The following is a 20697-nucleotide window of genomic DNA, read 5'->3' on the forward strand; positions in this document are numbered from 1 at the left end:
CACATGTTATCAAGATCTAATGAAATAAAATCCCGAATCAATTGTACGCTCTCTAAGAACTGGCTAAGAGAAAGCGAATTGAAGAAAATTACAAAATTCCGTATTTCAAGATTTTATCTCCGGCGCTTTGATAGAATTCGAATCATTCGATAATCACGAGTTACTATTCGCGCATGTGTTACGGCAACCTACTGACCGCCATGTCTGAGTTAACACGAAAGTAGAAACGAGAGGAAACTAACCTCAACTCACGATCTCAGCTGATCGGCAACGTGTGTGAAGACAAGCTATTTTGTATGTAATGTTTTAAAGTGCTTTTAGTAGTAGTAAATTATTTCATCACGTATCTTATTGCTTTTCGAATTTGTTGTATTGAACAACGCTACGACGATGTCAGCGACTAAGAAACAGATAAATGAGAAACAAAGAATCAAGAAGATGAGGTGAGTCTGCTTATTCCACACGCCGAAATGCATTCGCAGATCTTCTTTCTCATTTGAATGATTAAATCTTTCAGCAAAGCGCAGATGCAGTTGGCAATAATAAAGAAGAAACAATGTGACGTGAAAGCTCTTACGATAGTCGAGCAACTTCTAGAACCACATGTGAATCCTGATTGGCTTCTTCAAAATGTAAGTGCGCTAAATTGTTTTTATATCTGGTTAATTATGTGTTTAACAATTGTTTTTTGCTCTTATAGTTAGGATTTATAAGTAAAAGTCATATGGAAGATGTGATAGAGGAGAGAGCTATAATAAAGCTATGTGGCTATGTTCTCTGCGCCAATCAGTTGACTGTTATTATCCGACAGCAGTATCATATATCGATGCACAAGAATAAGGTGTACGACATCAGTAGACGGAAGAATTTTTGCAGTTCGTTATGTTATGGAGCAGCCAATTATCTTCTTGAACAAATGTTAGAAAGCCCACTGTGGTTGAGAGAGAAAGAAGATATACCTATTTTTCAGATTTTGCCTATGAATTCAAAATCTGTGCGATATGGAGATGAAATTGACGTTGTTGGGATTAAGTTCTCACAAAATGCTGACAATGATAACGATAGCACAGAATCTGCAGAATGTAGTACAGCTAAGCAGAGAGAAAAAGATATGGCACATAATATGTTAAGCTCTGTGAAAGAAGATATACATAACTCTCATTTATCAAATGATATAATGATAGTTAATGGGAAGAATGAAAAAGTGAAAAAAACTTTTGTAAATATTAACTCACAAAAATCACTTAATCATGAAACCCATACAAAGTTACGTGTGAATGAAGAAGACAACTGTGATTCTAAAGAATTTACAAATCAGGAAAGTAACTACAATAACAACAGTGTTCAGCAAGTAGATGTAAACCTGGAAAATTTAGAGATAGAAATTGCTAGTCAATCTGGGAATATTCTACATATGCATGAACATAACAACAGGGATACAGGAAATAGGAATCTTAATGAAAATATATATGATGAAACATTACAGTTTCAATTAACACAAATAAATAAAAATGACACTAGTGAAAGATTACAACCTCCATCAGTGGAAATAAGTAACAATGATGAAAATGAAGAGAGATCACAGCTTCAATTAGATGAAATAAAGGACAATGCTAATGATGAAAAAATCATACAATCCAAATTGAATCAAATGAGTAGTGATGGTAGTAATAGTAATAGTAATAGTTCTGTGATTTCTTCTGTCTCTATGTGCAGTGAATACAGTAAAATAAGAAAGGCAAATAGAATTAATAAAACTAAAAAGCACAACCTCAAAGAAACCAACAATGCAGAAGTACAAAATATTTTCCAGAAACTTGCAATGCATGTCGAAAGAAGCGTTAGAGAATGGATTACAAAAAATACGATTTGCCTGCTAATGGGTGAAGTGGATGAAAAAAATCAACTATTAGAGAATCTTACACAGCATGATAGATATCAAAAATTATGCAAAAAGTTAAATAGGCTACAGTTTGAAGATGAAAAGGAAGATCGTGCCAACTTGGAGAAAAATGTACTCAAACCTTTACCCCATTTTTCTGTGCTCCAAGAAGATAGCAAGAAAATGGAACTTAAGGTGCAATAAAATTTTATTAATTTCAATTTGAAATTTAAAAATGACATAATGTATCGATTGTAATGTATATATAGGTACGTGCATTTTACGAAGGACGAATGACAGTTACATCACCTGAGGATAGTACGAAAGAATCCGAAACTAAGGATGACGATGCGTACGAGCCTGTATTACCATTAACAGATTCTCATACGCCCAATGCACTTCGTCGTCGAATTTTCTTGGACAATCTTAATAAAATGTAATAACAATATAATAATGATGTAATAATCTTCATTTCGATGATCATTAGAAAATCAAATATCTTGAAAAAAATTTAATATCCGAAACTTGATCACTATTATAGATATTATATTATTTGCAGATTACCAGATTTAATGCGCGCTTTAACGACAAATGCAAATATTTCTTCACTGGCACAATGTACTTACAATAACGAGAGGTACTCATTAATCAAAATCTTAGTTAATACGTTTAATTTATCTGCTACAAACATTGTCTTTAAAACCGCCGAATGGACACTTGTGGGACTCATTATTATTAAGATGTACGTTTTATGTATAATTTAAGTATTTAAGTAAATGGATCTTAAAAATATTTCTATTAAAATTATATATAATTCCAGGTTGAGCTTGATTGATACGCAACTGCAATCGCTGCTTCGATCCAAACAAGCATCTATGTATATGTCTATGATTCTTACAACATACAAATTAGATTCTAATTATTTAGACAGACTTATAATGGAAGTAACAAGTAATGGAGAGACATCTAAATCAAATGATAAATATTGTTAATTAAATAATGGTAGTAGTTTTATAAATATTTAATTGTTCTCTGATGTAAATCTTTTTTAAAAATATAATTGATTGTATGCAATGATCTTTTATCCAGTTTGTTTTTAGATATTTTGTAAATTTTATAACCGTTTTATAATTATTTGTATATCAGTTTTACAGTTTTATATTAAAAAGTAGCTATTAAAAAATTTTTCGAAAATTAAATTAGAAAACATCAATGATCACACACTCTTTCTTGCACTCAATTATACTTATAAATTCAGAATGTTCAAATCATTTTTTTTTATATCCTTTGAATTACATAAATATTAAAGCGGACACGTACTCGATGTTGGTGTCGGAATCCCAGTAAGCGTGGAGGGAGAACAATCGAGACCTAACGTGTCCATTTGAGCTGTCGCTGCCAATTGGTCCTCTGTAGAATGATTACCAACTTTGTCACGTAGAGATTCATAAAGACTGTGAACTGCTTCATTATGCTGCAAAAGCAATGATTTAAAAAATTAAATTTAAAATTACAAATAACTCAAAAACTCAAAAGATTAAAAGTCAAATAGATAAAAGAAGGGAAGTTAAATTTAAAATATCTTTGTACTGGATTAACGCATATTATAAACAACAATTTTCTTGATATTGCAAAATTCTACCTGACTTGTTGGTTGTAAAGCTTTCAATAACGAATGCAACCGCGAGGATGGCAATTTAGGATGTATGTACCAAAGTAATTTCAACAAGTGTCGTGTAACGCTGTCTCTACCTAAGCCAGCCAAGAAGAACTCATCAAAGATTACCGTGCAAAAAGATTCGTTCGAAAATTCATCAGCCATATTCAATATTAATAACGAAACCTGCAATTAGAAGTCAATTTATTCAATGAAAACTCGTATTGGAATTTCACACAGTATTATAAAAAATGATATTTTATTTGATAATAGTTGCAAGATGTAACAAATATGTTATTAGATGCATTACCAGCGTGTGTAAAAATGGGTCTTCAAAAGCTCGTTGCGCATGAGAATTAGGTAATGTCGCTAGTACTCTCATCAAACCTCTAGCATCTCCTCTACTTCTTCCAACACCACCACCACCTCCAATGTGTAACGCGTAGTACATAGACAGAACTGCTGCTACTCCAGAAAGTTGAGCGTATGCTTGGCACGCATCGGGAGGTGGTCCAGCATGTTCTATAATTGCGATTGCACTTTCCCTTTCATCAGGTGGAAGTCTAAGATTGAGTTGTCTGATTTGGTCATCAACCTGAGAAATAGTCACATTAATGCTCACCTTGTATATCTGTGCCCATTTTTATATTCTATCTAACATAAAAGCCGTAAAGCTTAAGTAATTGGTAGGATTCGGAGATTGTTGTAAAAGCAAAGCTGTTATGCAGACCGAGTGTCATGATTTATAAACAAAGAATCCCGAGTTCGAATCTCAGTTGCTTCGTTAATTTTTAGAATTTCCTACATTATTTTATAAAATAATTAAAATAAATTACCATGAGTGACATAAGTGCTGGTAGAAACTTTGTGACAACTTGACTGTCCAGTTTTGGTTCTTTAAAGTCTTGCGAATCGATCATTTGCCAAGCGGACAATCCCAGCGTAAGCATTCTCAATAATAACACGAGCACTGCGTTATCTCTAGGCAGTGCCTCGCCAATTATCAGATGAAGCGATATCTTTATTGCACTACTAGCGAGAAAGTTTACTGCATAGGGATCACATAAAATCATACTCAGATCTCCTAATACTTGCTCCTGTCCTCTCTATACAAAAAATTTTATCATCTTTCCAATGCAGATAATGTTGTAAAATGCAAGTCCGATCGGATTTTATACCTTAATACTATCCAAGAAGCCTTGTAATTCACGAGATCTTTTAACATCCACATTTTTTTCTCTGATGCATGCATCAAGACACCAAGTAAACTTATGACATGGATCTACAGAAATGATATCTTGTACCTGGTAAAAAAAATAGCATTTTCAATAAAACTTAAGTCATATAAATATCATTATCATATCACTAATAAAATCTGAAAAAATAAATTAGCAATGATATACGTTAAATTAAATATAAAACAATGAATAATTCATTATTAGAATAGTTATCTGTAAAGCAAAAAATCCAATCAAAGATCTTTCAATTCATTTGTTATATGTTCCACATATATGATGTTAGAAGTTCTGAATCAAAAATATTCTATTCTGATATAAATAAAATCTGCAAAAATACAAATTTAATCTCAAAATAACTGAATATAAATATATATTTGTGGTATCATGTCATTGTTGTTTAAAAAAATAGAAATTTCTAAATAATAAGTTAGAAAAAATAATAAGAAAACAATGAAAATTACACAAGAACTTTCACTAACTTACTTATTTAAGAATTGTAATGAAATCAATTTAGAAATTTGGAGAAAAATTAAGATAAGAATACAATAACTAAAACTTAAATATATTTTTACATATTTACTTCTAAATCATGCAATGCCATTAACAGTTCTGCCCTCAAAGTACAATAGTGGATATTCTTAGTGCGTAGAAACAAAGTCCTCAGAAATTGTAGTACCATATCATATAACTTCACACTATGCCCAATCATGTGAGCTAACTTTTGTACAACTTCTCCTTGTCTCCTTACCTGTGAATCAAATATATGTAAGAATATTTATAAAGAAAATTACACAATTTGCGAATTTAAATTTAGCCAACTGCAACGCACTTTAGGAGATGGCGTAAAGAATAGGCTGTTCAAGTTGCAGTGATCAAACAAAATCTGCTCTTTCTCGATGATATATCGACTAAATAATGGAGAGACCTCATCGCCGAAGAGACTTTGATTATCTTTCCATATCTGGCGTTTTACTTCTGTATCAGCGTCATTATACAGTTCTCTCTCCCTAACTAACACACGCAAATATTTATCTTCGATATGTACGGTATTTCGCAATATACACATAACAACAGGTCGCAGAGCAGCAACTCTGACAGCAGGAAAACTTTTTGATAACAATTCTTTCAATCTTTTATCTCCAGAAGCTCCCTTGTCCGCCCTTTCCATGCCAATCTCATCAATCTGCTTGATTAGCTTCTCTCGTAATTCCTCCAAAACAGAGGCATGAAAGTCTAATCTCCTAACTCCATGTAGATCAAGCAGAGGTAACATAGGCCGTAACGATGGTAGTAATATACCATTTTCCAGCTATATTCCAAAATATACAATATCATATCTAAGTGAATTAACTGGTGCTGTTAAGTTCAGTAAACAATATTATTGCTTTTTATAATTTCCTACCTGAAATCCTTCGATAGCTTTAAGTGGATCTGTACAACTGGTCAATGCGTCTCTCAGATATATTTGTCCCGGTATACCGAGATCCTCTAATCCGTTACCAGTCTCGCCATTACTCTTCATCGAATTCATGTTTCCGTTTTGTGTCATACAATATGAAATCCTATGCACATCTAATTACTTACATTAAATTCTAAAGCAGAAATTATGTCTGCTACTTCCTCAAGCGATAACTTTTGCGTTTTAAAACGTTTAGTTATTTATTATCAGGACCGATTTGCAATAAATATATTTTGAACTATTTGAAAATATACTATTTTCTTTATATATAGGAATTTATACATAGGAATATATATACATTATATATACATAGGAATATTTATAGAGAAAATATAAGGAAAAGAGAGAGGAATCTACATCTTGTAGAAATATATATTCTACATATATTCTATAAAATAAATTGATATAATTTTTTACTTGATAGTTTCTACGATATATTTATTTATTCTTCCACTGCTCCACTCACTGCTGCATAACCTCTCATGCTGGATTGGCGTTCTACGCCATATGATATTTTCGATGCTACACATGCGCAAGAAGACAAGGAGTATTTGCTGGCATCATCGGCGGTGCGCACGCGCTTGACAAAGATACCTTAATTTATATTGTTATTTACTATTAACTATTAACTGTAATTATTTATACTATTTTTTACAACATTTGTACATAAAATATTTCTTGAATAAAATTACTGTATAATCTAAAAATACACATGTGTATTTAATTTGAAATTTAATTGCTGCGTGTATGATAAAGAGGAAAGAGAAAGAGAGAGACTCTTATATTTTATATATGATATATAAAATTAAGAAATTTTTCATATATGCATAAAATTATAAAATTATTTTATACATATAAATAAATAAATAATTTTATATATAATATTGTTTATAAAAATTTATTAAATAACTTTTTATATACATATATATATATATATATATATATATATACACATACACACATGTGATAAAATATTATCTAAAATAAAATATATGTTTTATAAGATTATCACTCATTATTTTTTATACATATTCAGTAATATGCGCTCGCGCGCAAAGAGATAAGGAATCTTGTGTTATATACAAATATAATACATATATAAAAAATATTTCTTTTACAAAAAGAATTTATGTAAAGAAATTAAATTAGAAATTAAAAGAAAATTAAATTTCTTCATATCCCAGCTGGCACAAGCTGAGACGTTATATGTTATTAGTCGTCAGAATGACGTAAAAAATTACGTCAATTTGCCTAGATTTCTACAAGATGTAGTTTTCCTCTCTCTTTTCCTTATATTTTCTCTACAAATATTCCTATGCATATATAAAGAAAATAGTATATTTTCAGATAGTAAAAATATTTATTTATCAAACTATTATTTTCATACAGAGTGTCCGTCTCTATTTTCATTATATATTACATTTTTTATAATTTATTTTACGTATGTAAGATATGTATGTAAGTATTTTTAGTCATTTACAATATTTATGACAGTTTCCGAATAGAAATCTTCGTGATATTCGCCCGAAAAAGTATGAAGCTATAATGAGGCAGGTCGTTGCCTGCGTTGCCTCGCGAAATCAGGCTAGGACGGTAAAGGTGAAAGGTCAAAGGCAACGGGCTAGCACGGATATCGACTCGGGGTGAGATCGAGAAGGCGAGGTAACCGGGTTACAGCCGGGGTGGCGAATAGGCGCCCTCCAAAGAGGGTTGCCCTAGAATTCGACTTTGGCGTTTTCGCACACGCGCGCCATTCAACAACACCCCTTCATCGTTGTATCGTTTGAGAGTTGTAGAATAAGACTGATAAATAGATTATACAAATTGTCATATAAAATGGAAAGCTCAATCAGTTATCGATAGCGCAATATCTCTTTTCCTGAGATAACAAATAATATCTTCCCTCTAATTCATATAGGCGACATTTTATAATAATAATATAATATTTTCCTGCAGTCTAAATAAATAGTTTCTCTCTCTATGAATTCCGCTTCTCATCGATAATTATCTCCGATCGATAATTATCTCCGAACTCAACTGAATTCTTTTGCAGTTATGATTGGATTATGTTCCTCCCTTTCTTTTCTCTCCCCTTTTTTTTCTTCTCTTTTTGCGAATGCGACACTTCCATGAGTGCGGTGAAAGTGACAGGTCAGCTGCTGTTATGTTTGCACCCCCGTCTAGATTCAATCCATGCGCGAGGTTCCTACTGCGCGCGCGGCTGCCGATGACAGAAGGGGTGAAACGGTGGAAGGAAGAAAGAGAGGGCTAAAGGGGTGGAAAGGAAGAGGAAGGGAGAGAGAAATAAGGAGAAAGAGAGGTAGAGGCGCGTGCAGTGCGGCTGTCTGCGGCTGCTCGGTCGTCAGTCGGTGATCGTGGGTGGTCGCACGCACGCTCGGGGGTGACGGGTGCGTCTACATTCGCGACGAGGGCGATGGAGACTTCGTGCGCCTTGTTGGCGATCGAGTGAGATCGCGCCATTCGTTGAACCGTGTCGCCGTCGTTGCTATCGCCGTCACCGTTCAACGTTCGCGATACCAAATCGCCGTCCGCAATAACAGTGGCACAAACGGACAAGGGCGTAAAAAAGGGAAACCCTCGCGCGCAACGGGGTGACAAAATGTCGATGTATCACTGTTTATCGTGAACGAGTCGAGGAAGCAAAGCGGAAAGACAGAGAGAAAGAGAGAGAGAGAGAGAGAGAGAGAGAGAGAAGAAAGAGAGAGAGAGAGAGAGAAAAGAGGATTGAACACGGCGACGATACCTCTCTCTCTCTCCCTCTCTCGAGTTGTTGGTACGCGCAATCGTTTTTGGTGTTGTTGGCTGGCTTGATGCCTGTTTCTTCTTTTTTTGTTTGCTATACACTTATTGCTGTTGCTGTCGCCGTTGAAGCCGCTGTTTGCTGCTGCAGCGGTCGTTAGCGACCGATATGAAAAAAAAAAAAAAAAAAAGAGAAAAGAAAAATGTATTCAAGCATAGCCTTTTCGTTGTCTCGTCGTTGTTGTTATCGTCATCTTCGTTGTCCCTAGACTCCTCCAACATACACTTCTAAAAAAAAAAAAAACAAAAATTTTCATTGTGTCGTGAGAGTACGGTGCGAGAAAGAGAATTACATGACGTGTCCGAGGGCCACCAGCCAGCCTGTAATTTTTATCACAAGTAGACCGCTTTTCCTCTTCTTCTTGGTGCCTTCTTGCGTCGTGTTCTACCATGGACTACCTTGGTCCCACGACTATCACATTGGATTACTTTCCTACTTACCTATATGTCTTCGCACGTATTCGTCGCTTATGCATGCCGCTTATCCGCCTAGGCAGTAGCAACGACTAACGCCTGTCATCCAACTCACCCGTCATGCATTTTTAATCGTCGCATCGTGAACCACTTGCTTGGAGAACGGTTCCGAATTTTCGGGCATAGAGAGCACGTGAATCCCGACGTGGAATAATTCGTGGCCTATTTCATTAGGATCGGTCAACTGTGATTGCGCTATTAATTATGCAAAGCAAGATAGAATTTAAAGAAGGAGAGACAGAGAAAAGAAAATTAAAATTCGCCTTAAACTGAAACAAGATCAAGAATTATTAAACATGTAGTGATATACAGACTTTGTTTTATAAGACTTTGTTTTATAAGACTTTTCTTGAGCAGGAGAAAGAAATAAGTATGTCAATTAATTATTTACTACTCTTTCTACAGCTACTTATAGAAGAAAAGAAATAATCAATTGTCTTGGCTGTTGATGTTAACATTTTCCTCTCTCTCTCTCTCTTTCTCTCTCTCTCTCTTCTTTTAAAACTATTAAATTATTAAAAATTTTTTTAAATAAAAGTATTAACATAAAATTAATTATTTGGAATTATCAGCAAGATAATTCCAAATAGATTTTTTTTTATTAGATTTAGTAACTATAAAGATTTATAATACACTAAAGATTAAATTAAAGATATAAACAATGGCCAGTGCTTGAATATATCAATTAATCGATTAATAAACTAATTAGCTTAATTAACCTATTGTAATATAATTGGTTCATTTTTTCTAAAAAAATAATTATTTCTAGAGATAGAAAGAAATAAAAAATTAAATTACTTTTGAAGTTCTAATATAAATATTGTTAAAATCAATCACAAAGAATTGCAGTAATCAATAAAAAGAACTTTATGTATTTTATTGCACGTGATCTACTTCATTCATTTTTTTCTCATTACTTTTTCTCCTCAATAAATGTCTGCGACGTAGCACTTTTTATATCAAAGTGTGTAAATAAGAATTGCTTTCAATACTTTTTTAATGATTGTAAATAATTAATGGTGTGAAAAATTATGAATTATCGTAATTTTTATGTCTATATTTGAAGAATATTGTAAACTTATTTTCGCACACATAATTAGAATTAAATCGTCTTGAGCAAATGTATTTAATTATATGAATCAATCAATTTGTCTTTGTATAAACTTAGGTTTTAAGAATAAATCAACAAGACATTTTATTAAAGTCAAATTTAAGAAATAATATTTACTTTGAGAAAAGTAAAAACAAAAAAATTGCTTTGCGAGATTGCCATTTATTTTAAAAAATTATATAAAATTATGTAAAATTATTCTGAGATATCTATAACAAGAATATAACGCTATAGATAAGCCATATTACTTAAATCAAGTTTTAAAATATTTTAAATTTATTTCATGTGTGAAAATTTGCATATATTAAGAATTTATTATGTAATATTTGTTATATTACATAATATGTTATATTACATAATATGTAATATTTATTATATAGTATTTATATAAGATTTATTATTTAGTATAGTGTACATGCATATTTGTTTAAATTTAATTGAAAGAACACCATTAATTTATACAATATTATTCCATTATTGCAAGATGGTGCGACAATTTATGAAATTGAAAAAGTTGTTTCCAATTTCATAAAAACATCGTGAACATATATTTAATTATGTATATAAAATTTTCTTGTGTTATGCTAAAATTGTAGATATAGCAATTAAACGTAAATTAAATGTAAAATGTAATTTGCTTTTCGAATATAATTCGGCGAACGCATAACTGTGCTCTATATAAAATCTTATACAAAACAAAACATAGTTGCATATTACTACATATTTAATCATAATTTTATTTAAATTAAGAAAGGCTTTAATTGGATCACTTGGCATATCGTTAACTTATCAATTATCTTAATTGAATTAAATGACATGTTAAAACTACAAAATTATAAAAATTATATGACATAAAATGATTGTAATTGATTGCAATATTTGTAATATATACTTGAGTTTTATATGATTTTTATTATTTTTCGTGATTTCTCTTTTTTCATCATAATGCTTAATATATTATCTCGCTTTAAATGTAAAGAAAATGCAAAATATTACGTCACACAGTGATTCAAACTTTGGAAATCACTTCGGAAAAATAAGACATTCCTTTCCTTGAAACTAATTACGCACGTGAAAGACAATCGTGACAACTTTCGTATCCACGTGCGCAAGTTAACAAGGCGTTACGCGTTCGCCGATTAGCGGTGATTTCGAAGACACCAACATAAGATGAATTCGCTTTTGACGTGCTTGCCGCATAATGATTTAGAGACGTAGACGTATCGTAACGACGGGCGCCACAGACGGGCGGAGCTCCGTCACGTTTCTTGCCTTTCCAGAGGGGCAAGAAAAGGGTGAGAGAAAGACAGAGAAAAGGGAAAGGGAGAGAAATTCTCTTGGGGCAGAGCGAAGGGTTCAAGAGACACACGACGTGGCAAGGACCGATCGTCGGCGCATCATGCGACGTAACTCGTAAACGGAAACGGGGGAACGGGGGCTGGCCCGAATACGGAATTGCCTTGAGAGAAACGGGGAAACGGGGAAGCGACCCGGTAACCCAGCGGAACGATGTACGCCGCGGCGGGCGGTGCGAGCATCGCCAACCGGAGGAAGCAGAAGCGGTTGCAGCTCAATAAACAGGCGCCAATCAACGTCGTTCCGCCAAGACTGAAGGCCGGCGTAGCCCCCGGCGCGCGGCATCATCAGCAGCACCATCAGCACCAGCATCAGCACCAGCACCAGCACCACCACCAGTACCAGTACCATCAGCACCACCATCACCACCATCATCATCCGACCAAGCTCGCCGCCCGTCCGCACCAAGTCGCGTCCGCGCCGCAAGTCTCGCGAGCGCAGCAGCAACACCAGGCGCCGACGTCGACCTCGTCGTCGTCCGCCGCGTTTCATCCGGGCATCGATGATCGGCGCCGCCACACCGATCACGATCACCACCACCACAAGTCCCAGCAGGTCGCCCCGGTCTCGCCGATCCAGTTCCCGATCTCGCCGCCCCCGCTTTCCCTCGAATCCTCGGCGTCCGCCACCACCTTTCCGGCCAACAAGTCCAGCAACTTTCCCTTCCCGCCGCCCTCGATCCTCGACCTCCGAGTCTCGCCTCCTACTTCGGAGCTACAGGTGGGTAACATCATCGGGCACTCTCTCTCTTTCTCTTCATAACCAGCCTCCTCCGGGCTCACGCTGTTTCTTAGCCGCTCTTTCTTTCTTTATATCTCACCCAAGTCACCGCGTCACGATCTTTCACCTTCACTCATCACGCACACTTATCACACGCCCAGGAATCATGCAAAGCGAAATAAATTCGTTTTCCGCAATGCGCGCATTCGGCAGAGGAAACTGACCGGTTTTCCTGGTTCGATTCTGTTACAAGCGATAAAAAAATTATATTTTAGAAGTGGTTACTACTAAACGGACTACGTCCGTTTGTATTATTTTTCCAGTATATTTCCTCTTTTTTAAGTTCTCTAGTCAATGGACTCCGCTATTATAAAAATGGATGTAATAATAAAAATTATTTTTAGAATAGTTTTCTTTATTGAAAAGAATTTCGATAGTGGAGAACTTAACTTCTTCTTCACTTTGATTTTGGCATCTGGATCTGGCTCGTCGATCGAGAATTCAACTACGTTATACGAAATTATCTCTGCCGAGTGTGGTCGTGACGAGTTAGACTAACGAGGATTACGAGCTCACTTCTCTATCGCTTTAGCGCGGACTCACCCTCACTCAAAGCGTATACGCCCCTTCTGATTGCACTACATCTCTTTTGCCGGCACCACGTACAACGTTATATAGCAAATAGCATCGATCGGCTGTCTGGTGGCGCATAACACGCGATAAACTTGTCGAGCAGCGTAAGAGAGGCGACAGATTCTCCGATGCCCGAATATCTCCTGGGCCTTTCAGGTCGGCTAAAAGCTCGCAATGTAATTTCAGTATAGCGTGAAACATGCCTCCTACGATTATCATCGACGAGAACGAGCGACGATCGATGGCGGGTAGCGCGCTGTTAGATCGTTACGATATCGATCGCGATCAATGATGGAACTTTGAGGTGGACTCGAGAGACTGGTTTCTTCGCTCATCGTGTTGGGGGAAAGGATAAGAAAAAAAGAGAGAGAGAGAGAGAGAGAGAGAGAGAGAGAGAAAAAAGCCGGGCAATCAGAGGGCCGAGATCTCAACAATCGATAATACACAAATGAGTGAGCGGTATGCAGGCTGCTCTATTAATTAGACGAGAAAAACAGCGATTACGGGGGGGTAAGGCGGTGAATTTTCGAGAATTACCTTCCAATTTCGCCACCAGACTCATTCCGCCGCTACCACGGTATCCCCCACGCTCTTACGTGTACGGGGTAAGTATCAAGAGTTCACGGCCGTCGAAAAGTGATCTTGATCCCTTCGCTTGAATGTCATAAGTTAGCAGACGCGACATTGCTAGAGTTTTTCTGAATATCATGAATACCGTCGTGAAAGTAATATGGGATTCATCGATCATGTACACGTGTACTTCATCAAACGGAATTCATTCGGGTCACTTACGGCGAACAGATAGAGATCACATCTTTCGCTATATCATCTTTTATCGAATTAATTTAATACACCATTCATTCACACATCAGGGGACCTACAAAAGGAATAAAGGGTTTTACATTGGCGAATCTATAAGATGTTCTGAAATATACAATGTTCTCATAAGAATTTTATTGTGCCGAATACAGAATAGCTGCGAGATAGAATAAATTAATCAAGTACTTAGTAAAAAATATAACATGACGAATCGATACTTACGTTAACAGTACTTACATTACAACAGATCACATTGCGATTCACATTGACGGTTACTCATAACGATATGTCTGAGAGTATTTCAGCGTTATGTATTTCAGTGTGGTGGTCAGGGACCCGGTGGCAAGGCAGCGTGGCAAGGATGCAACAGACCTTCACCCCTTCCTTTATCTCCCATGTCGCCCGGGGGCTACAGAACCAAGCAGTGCGAGGCGCATCGACGATGGATGAAAAGAAACAGGGTAACTTTTCAGAAACTTACAATGTTAGAATTGAAGAGGAAAAAAGAACATAGATTGAGAGAGAGAGAGAGAGAGAGAGAGAGAGAGAGAGAGAGAGAGAGAGGAGGAAAAAGAAGGCATTTTATGTGTCGCGTGGAAATTATATTTCAGATAAGAGATGCCAGTTATTGTTACGGGAGCAGCGGCGAGGACGACGACGAAGATGACAGCAGTAATGCTCTACGGCAGAGAGGCGAGGTCAGCGCGGCGGTCAACACTGTGCTCTACGTCGGTTTGGGGACCACTGCGCTCGGTTTAGTTATCTCGTTCGTCGGTACCGGAGAGAAAGGCTTCTTGAGCCCGCAGTTGAGACTAGTCGGTCCATCGTTACTGTGTGCTGGTCTGCTATGCTGCCTGTTCCGCGTGCTGCTATGCCTCTGCTTGTGCCACTGCGGCCAGTGTCGCTGGCAATTCTGTCACGTTGCCTCGCACAAGGAAAAGGCGAGGAAAGCGGACGCGCGACCGGGACCGGGGACATTATCGACCGCCTCCCTGTTGCCGCCGCAACAGCAGCAGGAACGAGAACGACAACGTGAACGTGAACGTGAACGTGAGCGTGAGCGTGAACGTGAGCGTGAGCGTGAACGGGAACGGGAGCGAAACCGGGACCGGGAGCGGGAACGAGAACGGGAACGACCGGTCGCGCCGACGAACCGCTCCGTGTCGCCGGCGACGAAAGGACACGAGCTCCTGCTCTCACCTGCCCAATTACCGGAGTGAAAAACATGATCGTGTCACAAACATTTTCTACAAATGAATTCTATATATACGCCGATTTACTGCCGGTTCACGCCCGATTATTCGACCCTAGTTTCCGTTGCGGCCTGAACCGCGGGTTCTCGCAGCCTAAGAAGTAGTCTTACATGCGTCTTTAGAGCTTAAACAATAGAAGAATAAAGGGATCGGCTACGTTTTTCTATCCTTGTTGTATTCGAAAAAGTAAAGGGAATCATCATCACCATCACCATGTTAACTAGGTCTCATTCGCGAAGTTTTCTGATTTATTTACGCTCACGCTTACAAGTTGGCTTTTTTACAAAGATTAATTTTATCAACGCCATCGTCATCTCGACCAAATCACGTAATGATCATAATCTTAATGTTAAAACTTAAGATACTTTACTATGCGTATTGCTAGGCGAAAATCGTTCTTCTTTTCCACGTGATCGGATCTGTACGCGATCATCTTCATGCCCATGTTTCACAGATCACACAATCTGTCTCAGAACAAATACGATAAATACTTATATCAATATCACTTTAACTCCCAATGATCAGGAAAGTTGAAACTGCATCTGCTCATTGGCATAACTGTAGATGACAGGCGATTCGGAAGTGGTTACACTGGATGCCGTTGCAGTAATAGCAAATAACTGATCCTCATACATGCTCTGTGGTTCAGTTTTTCCATTGCCAGTGGTCGTTCCGGTATTGGGTGGGTTGTCGCCCTTTGTCGCCTCACGATATTTTTGCAGATACACTTTCAGGGGCTCGACATAATTGTCGAAGCCGAGCGTAGTCATGGCGAACAAAATGTCCTCACCATTGATAGTTTTACGTTTCTCCATATGACATCTGTCGCTCGCTTCCGATGTGATAAATGAAATGAACTCTGACACGCACTCTTGAACACACTCACGCGCATCCTTGGCTATTTTTCCAGCCTCTGGAATAGCTCTCTTCATAATTTTGGCAACGTTCGCTATCGGCAAGAAGCGATCCTGCTCACGAAGCGGCCCACCGCCAGTGGAAACCCCAGGGCTCTGTAGAGGATCTCCCGCGCCGTGATTGGAGTCGTCTGTGTTCTCGGGATCGTCTGTTCGAAGAAGCACTCGTTAAGGTTTATACAGTTTTACAGTCTTATTACTCAAGATTTTATTTGTAATCCGATCCGCGACGATTTACCAAGAGAATTACTATGTAAATATATTACCTAAATATAAACATCAATCTTTTCATAAAAACATACAGTTGATATATTTCTACATTTTTATGTCTCAATAACAAGCTACGCAAACATTCAAAATTGCAGACATGTTTGTCTGAAAAGATTCAATATATTTTGTTTTTGGTATTCCAAAATGATTGAAAACAGTTTATAGAAAGTAGAAAATTAAAAACAATAGACATAACATGGTGCATCAAAGGCACTGAAATGTAAAAACTTGTAGAAGTTTGTAAAGCTCCTGGAAGCTCCTAGAAACTGCATGCTAAATGTTTCTTGGAAAAATCTGATCTAATCTGACATAAACGAATTAAAAATACAGACTGAGAATACAGTTCAGAGGAACTTGCATCTTGGCTGCTATATCACTTCTGATAATTAAGATTCTCAAAGGAACGCTAACCTACCTTCCATGTCATCCGACTGGACGCCGATGTAGGATGCAGCGACGGTGTTACCGCTCAGGAATGTCGATCCTAGAGGACCGTCGTCACCACTTTCTCCACTGTTTTCCATCCTTGATATAATTCGCGCGTGAAGTAAATTGATCAGATTGCACTCCTTTAACCTTTCCAACCTTTGTTTTTACGCCGCTGTAAGAGCCTCGATTGCGTATAAGTTGATCAACGTTAACGCGTCGTAGATGGCCTACTATGCACCGCAATATGGAGAGAAATGATCACGAACGAATCACGTCATCGTCATACGTATCCATGGGTCTGTTCTTTTTAGCTGAACTGACTGCACTAGTTCAGAGTTTATTTTTCTTCTTCCAGTGTAAGAAAGAAAGATAAACTGTGAACTAGTACAAAATGAAGAGTATAAATAAGATTTTTTATGAGGAGCATAAATGATGATTATTTCCGGAAAGGAGAAAGTCTGCTAGGAATTTTTCTTTTATAAAATTTTCTGATTGATGGCCCGCTAAAAAAATTGCTAAACACCGGCGAATATGATTGGAGGTGTGCTATTCTAAAGTATCCACGATGAAATCGGTCTGAAATTTTGGACGATTTTTCACACTGTGGATATAAAGCTGGATGCACAATGAAAAATATAGGCAACAGGAAGAGGAAATAGGGAACAGGCAACAGATTTTGTCCAATCAGAAATAGCTCCGATATTCTGCACAGCTTCTGATTGGTCGAAATCTATTGTCTGTTGCTATTCCTTGTTCTTGTTTCCAGTACTTTTTTATTGTGTCTCAGGCTTAAAGCTTTAACAATCCACTTATAAGTCTCTGGGCTCTTTTCTTGAAACATATCGTATACTAAAATTCTATAGTTTATGTGACATATATTATAGGATTTTCGTATGCGATATGTTTCAAGAATAAGGCCCTCGGTCTACAATAGGCGATTTAAGTCTTAAGCCATAAGAAATGGACGAATCATAATAAAAAAATAGGAGAATAATCGACTATGATTGGGCAATTTCTTATGACTTAAATCACCTATTGTAGACCGGGACTAATCGCAGGCTCATATCCATTAACATTGGCTATTGCTTAGGGTTCTCCCACATTGAACACGACGAGTGATGAGCGATATCCAATGAGAGCTTTGCTTTTTTAAATGTTCAGACGCTTTTTTTAAACATTCATTGGATATCGTTCATCGCTCGTCACGTTCAGTGTAGGAGAGAGAGCCCTTAGAAATTTTTCAGTGGGTCATCAATTAGACGATCTAATATTTAATTGACCAATTAGCAACGTTAACTATTAAAGAAAGAGGCTCTTAGACACTACAGATGTATAGGATATCATAATTCGCGGATTATTTCCTGTAAAGAAATAGAGTGGATTGAACTTAGTAAAAAAAAAACTGTTTTATTTTACAATTTTTGTAATAATTAATGAGAAAGTAATAAAGATCCACAAATAAATATGCATCTATGCGAAAAAATAACTTACCTTCATTAATAATTGTGAAAATTGCAAAATAATAGAGCATTTTTTTAACTTATTTAATCCGTTTTACTTATTCATGAAATATTCCATAAATTTACAAAACATCTTGTTTTCGCGTGTTACATTGGAATAATCGAAAACTATGTCCGAAATAAAAAAAAACTTTCTTTTAAAAGTTAAACATCGAAAAATAACAGATTTATCAGAAATATTTTTTTAAATTTTATTTATTTTTCAATGAAAATAAGCTTTCATTGTATAACAAAACATCAATGCATTGTTATTTTATTCAAATGGCTTTTGATCTTGCTGATCTCCAATTAAGAATTAGATTAAGAATTAGAAATGAGCAAATAGCACTTTTCACAGTTCCTTCCCTGCATCGTTTGTCTCCCCCTCGAATTGCGTTTTATAAAAATCATTCGCAATGTCAATGATTGACTTCATCTGCATAGTCGTGATTTTTATTATACTTAGCAAACAATCTGTAGTTTGCCTATGATAATTCTTCAACGGTAAACCCGATAATGTTTGCGCATTTTGTAAAAATGTGTCCGTTTGTTGCTCGTAACGCCACGAAAGTATCACTAACGCTACAGTAAGTAATGAGCTAATCACGAAGAACCATACAATCACGCATGTGAGTGATCGGCACAGCCTAGTGCCTGAGTCGCCAATCAGCATGAAATAATATTAAAGATTAATATAGATGATTAATTAAGCAAGATATTAGGTAAATGAAGAGGATAAAGATCATCAGAACAGATATTACTTACCTGTGGATCTACATGATTTATGTGTGGACACACTATCAGATGATGATCCCATTAATCTTGTGCTATCACTGTCATTCTGTGAACATCCCTTGTTTTGTGTTGGAGAATCAATTTTATTCCCGTTCGCCTTGCTCTCCCTTTCCGTGTTTCTTCGCTTTTTCTTTTTGCCTTCTTTTTTTGTAACTGTTATCTCTTTGTCTGTATCACCTAAAATTACCATAGTTTGTATACCACTGTATGTACTATAATACTGTATGTACTACTGTATAACAAATTATGTCCACACCTGTGACATTATTCAATCTGCGTAATTTTTCCTCTTCAATAACAAGTTTAACATTGGACAGATAAGTAACAATATTACGAGCACAAGCCTGACACTCGCGCATATTGCTGCATGGTCCCGCAACACTGGCTACAGCCTCGGTTAAGGGATTCTCTTTCAAATCCAACCACTTGAGATTCTTTAATTCACTCAGGCTCAAAGGTAACCTGCTAATCTAAATTATCATGCTTATTAATAGAGTGGTCTGTTTTTATAAAGACTATCTTGAATAATGTCTCAAGATGCTAATATTGTTTTAAGATTGATTTATAATATTAAAAATATCTACTTAAGATTATTTTAAATATAATAATATGGAAAGATTATATAAGGAAAAAACTACCTTATTAGCATATAAATCCAAATGTTTCAACTGTGTCATCTCACCAAAATTTTCAGGAAGTTCAATCAACATGTTTCTACTGAGATCCAATTTTACAATTTGTTTCAGGGTAACAAAAGTGGCCTGCAAAAGATTTATGTTCATAGTAACTCAAATATATAAATTACATAAAAATCTTTGCCTGATTACAAAATCTAGAATAACATACCGGCAACGAGGTCAGAAGGTTGGTTGATAAATTTACATTCGTCGCTTTTTTGAGAGATGCCTGAAACATATTGCATAACTTGTAAAAGATTTACTCATATCCTGTGTGAAAATCTTAGAATATTCCACATAATATAATTTCAATTTCAATCAAATAATTTCAAAACGAAAAGATAAGAGACTCACGATTTCTCGCACAGGCACCTCCTCCAGGTCACACAGACTGAGGTCCAGGGTGTCCTCCTTCAACTTATCTTTCACATCTTTCAATTTCAGTTTAACAGTCATGTTTGCTGTGTTCCAGAAGAAGAAGAACGTTGAACTGGGAACATGCGAGTCGTGCACTTCACGGCGTCGTCGGATCACGATTGTCGACCCTCGCGGTTCATCCTTACGCACATGCTCCGATTACACTGTGTACACGTAAGCAGGTAGTACACGCTTCATGTATATACAACACATACGAAACATCACCAAGAAACTTGCGCGCGAGGCTATGAACAGGAATCATCTAGTGAGTTTT

The 20697-nt window shown here is 36.5% G+C and overlaps 5 protein-coding genes across 10 annotated transcripts; 2 read left to right on the top strand and 3 right to left on the bottom strand.

The window, feature by feature from the left end:
• Positions 1 to 188: 188 nt before the first annotated feature.
• LOC105427948 (putative RNA polymerase II subunit B1 CTD phosphatase RPAP2) lies at positions 189 to 2956 on the top strand. The gene is made up of 6 exons (XM_011639949.3): positions 189 to 443; positions 518 to 632; positions 701 to 2077; positions 2152 to 2318; positions 2442 to 2624; positions 2703 to 2956. The coding sequence occupies exons 1-6, from the start codon at positions 391 to 393 to the stop codon at positions 2872 to 2874; spliced, it is 2067 nt and encodes a 688-aa protein (XP_011638251.2). The 5' UTR covers positions 189 to 390; the 3' UTR covers positions 2875 to 2956.
• NELF-B (negative elongation factor B) lies at positions 2537 to 6805 on the bottom strand. 2 transcript variants are annotated; one of them, XM_011639947.3, is made up of 9 exons: positions 6654 to 6805; positions 6180 to 6349; positions 5607 to 6086; positions 5358 to 5525; positions 4718 to 4843; positions 4376 to 4645; positions 3850 to 4134; positions 3525 to 3725; positions 2537 to 3356 (listed from the first exon to the last, which is right to left on the bottom strand). In XM_011639947.3, exons 2-9 carry the CDS (start codon positions 6324 to 6326, stop codon positions 3186 to 3188), a joined length of 1848 nt encoding a protein of 615 aa, XP_011638249.1. In that variant the 5' UTR covers positions 6327 to 6349; positions 6654 to 6805; the 3' UTR covers positions 2537 to 3185. The 2 variants fall into 2 exon arrangements, with proteins under 2 accessions (XP_011638249.1, XP_011638245.1); XM_011639943.2 differs by having other exon boundaries at positions 6180 to 6339; positions 6654 to 6770.
• Positions 6806 to 8568: 1763 nt separating this feature from the next.
• LOC105427950 (uncharacterized) lies at positions 8569 to 16635 on the top strand. Of its 3 annotated transcripts, none has more exons than XM_089082260.1 (4): positions 8569 to 9030; positions 11852 to 12717; positions 14490 to 14630; positions 14781 to 16635. In XM_089082260.1, the coding sequence occupies exons 2-4, from the start codon at positions 12151 to 12153 to the stop codon at positions 15387 to 15389; spliced, it is 1317 nt and encodes a 438-aa protein (XP_088938386.1). In that variant the 5' UTR covers positions 8569 to 9030; positions 11852 to 12150; the 3' UTR covers positions 15390 to 16635. The 3 variants fall into 3 exon arrangements, with proteins under 3 accessions (XP_088938386.1, XP_088938387.1, XP_088938388.1); XM_089082261.1 differs by having other exon boundaries at positions 11886 to 12717; XM_089082262.1 differs by having other exon boundaries at positions 11922 to 12717.
• Positions 15653 to 17291, bottom strand: Nf-YB (nuclear factor Y-box B). Its single transcript, XM_011639952.3, has 2 exons — positions 17022 to 17291; positions 15653 to 16485 (listed from the first exon to the last, which is right to left on the bottom strand). The coding sequence occupies exons 1-2, from the start codon at positions 17128 to 17130 to the stop codon at positions 15944 to 15946; spliced, it is 651 nt and encodes a 216-aa protein (XP_011638254.2). The 5' UTR covers positions 17131 to 17291; the 3' UTR covers positions 15653 to 15943.
• Positions 17292 to 18565: 1274 nt separating this feature from the next.
• On the bottom strand, positions 18566 to 20634 carry LOC105427952 (uncharacterized). 3 transcript variants are annotated; one of them, XM_089082264.1, is made up of 6 exons: positions 20361 to 20634; positions 20176 to 20235; positions 19968 to 20090; positions 19586 to 19799; positions 19300 to 19497; positions 18566 to 19188 (listed from the first exon to the last, which is right to left on the bottom strand). In XM_089082264.1, exons 1-6 carry the CDS (start codon positions 20460 to 20462, stop codon positions 18887 to 18889), a joined length of 999 nt encoding a protein of 332 aa, XP_088938390.1. In that variant the 5' UTR covers positions 20463 to 20634; the 3' UTR covers positions 18566 to 18886. The 3 variants fall into 3 exon arrangements, with proteins under 3 accessions (XP_088938390.1, XP_011638257.2, XP_011638256.2); XM_011639955.2 differs by having other exon boundaries at positions 19312 to 19506; positions 20361 to 20633; XM_011639954.2 differs by having other exon boundaries at positions 19300 to 19506; positions 20361 to 20632.
• Positions 20635 to 20697: the final 63 nt, after the last annotated feature.

The sequence above is a fragment of the Pogonomyrmex barbatus genome, unplaced genomic scaffold (genome assembly GCF_055798465.1).
Source record: "Pogonomyrmex barbatus isolate J1 unplaced genomic scaffold, ASM5579846v1 scaffold6, whole genome shotgun sequence".
NCBI lineage: Eukaryota > Metazoa > Arthropoda > Insecta > Hymenoptera > Formicidae > Pogonomyrmex > Pogonomyrmex barbatus.

Coding starts and splice junctions, on each gene's coding strand:
- LOC105427948 (XM_011639949.3), top strand. CDS start 391: ATGTCAGCGACTAAGAAACAGATAAATGAGAAACAAAGAATCAAGAAG. Junction 633..700: donor CTGATTGGCTTCTTCAAAAT/GTAAGTGCGCTA, acceptor TTGCTCTTATAG/TTAGGATTTATAAGTAAAAG. Junction 2,078..2,151: donor GCAAGAAAATGGAACTTAAG/GTGCAATAAAAT, acceptor ATGTATATATAG/GTACGTGCATTTTACGAAGG.
- Nf-YB (XM_011639952.3), bottom strand. CDS start 17,130: ATGGAAAACAGTGGAGAAAGTGGTGACGACGGTCCTCTAGGATCGACA. Junction 16,486..17,021: donor CCAGTCGGATGACATGGAAG/GTAGGTTAGCGT, acceptor TTCTTCGAACAG/ACGATCCCGAGAACACAGAC.
- LOC105427952 (XM_011639954.2), bottom strand. CDS start 20,462: ATGACTGTTAAACTGAAATTGAAAGATGTGAAAGATAAGTTGAAGGAG. Junction 20,236..20,360: donor AGGTGCCTGTGCGAGAAATC/GTGAGTCTCTTA, acceptor AATATGTTTCAG/GCATCTCTCAAAAAAGCGAC. Junction 19,507..19,585: donor CAGATTGAATAATGTCACAG/GTGTGGACATAA, acceptor TGGTAATTTTAG/GTGATACAGACAAAGAGATA.
- NELF-B (XM_011639943.2), bottom strand. CDS start 6,766: ATGTGTAGCATCGAAAATATCATATGGCGTAGAACGCCAATCCAGCAT. Junction 5,526..5,606: donor TCTTTACGCCATCTCCTAAA/GTGCGTTGCAGT, acceptor TTTGATTCACAG/GTAAGGAGACAAGGAGAAGT. Junction 3,357..3,524: donor CTTTACAACCAACAAGTCAG/GTAGAATTTTGC, acceptor TTGCTTTTGCAG/CATAATGAAGCAGTTCACAG.
- LOC105427950 (XM_089082260.1), top strand. CDS start 12,151: ATGTACGCCGCGGCGGGCGGTGCGAGCATCGCCAACCGGAGGAAGCAG. Junction 12,718..14,489: donor CTCCTACTTCGGAGCTACAG/GTGGGTAACATC, acceptor TATGTATTTCAG/TGTGGTGGTCAGGGACCCGG. Junction 14,631..14,780: donor GATGGATGAAAAGAAACAGG/GTAACTTTTCAG, acceptor ATTATATTTCAG/ATAAGAGATGCCAGTTATTG.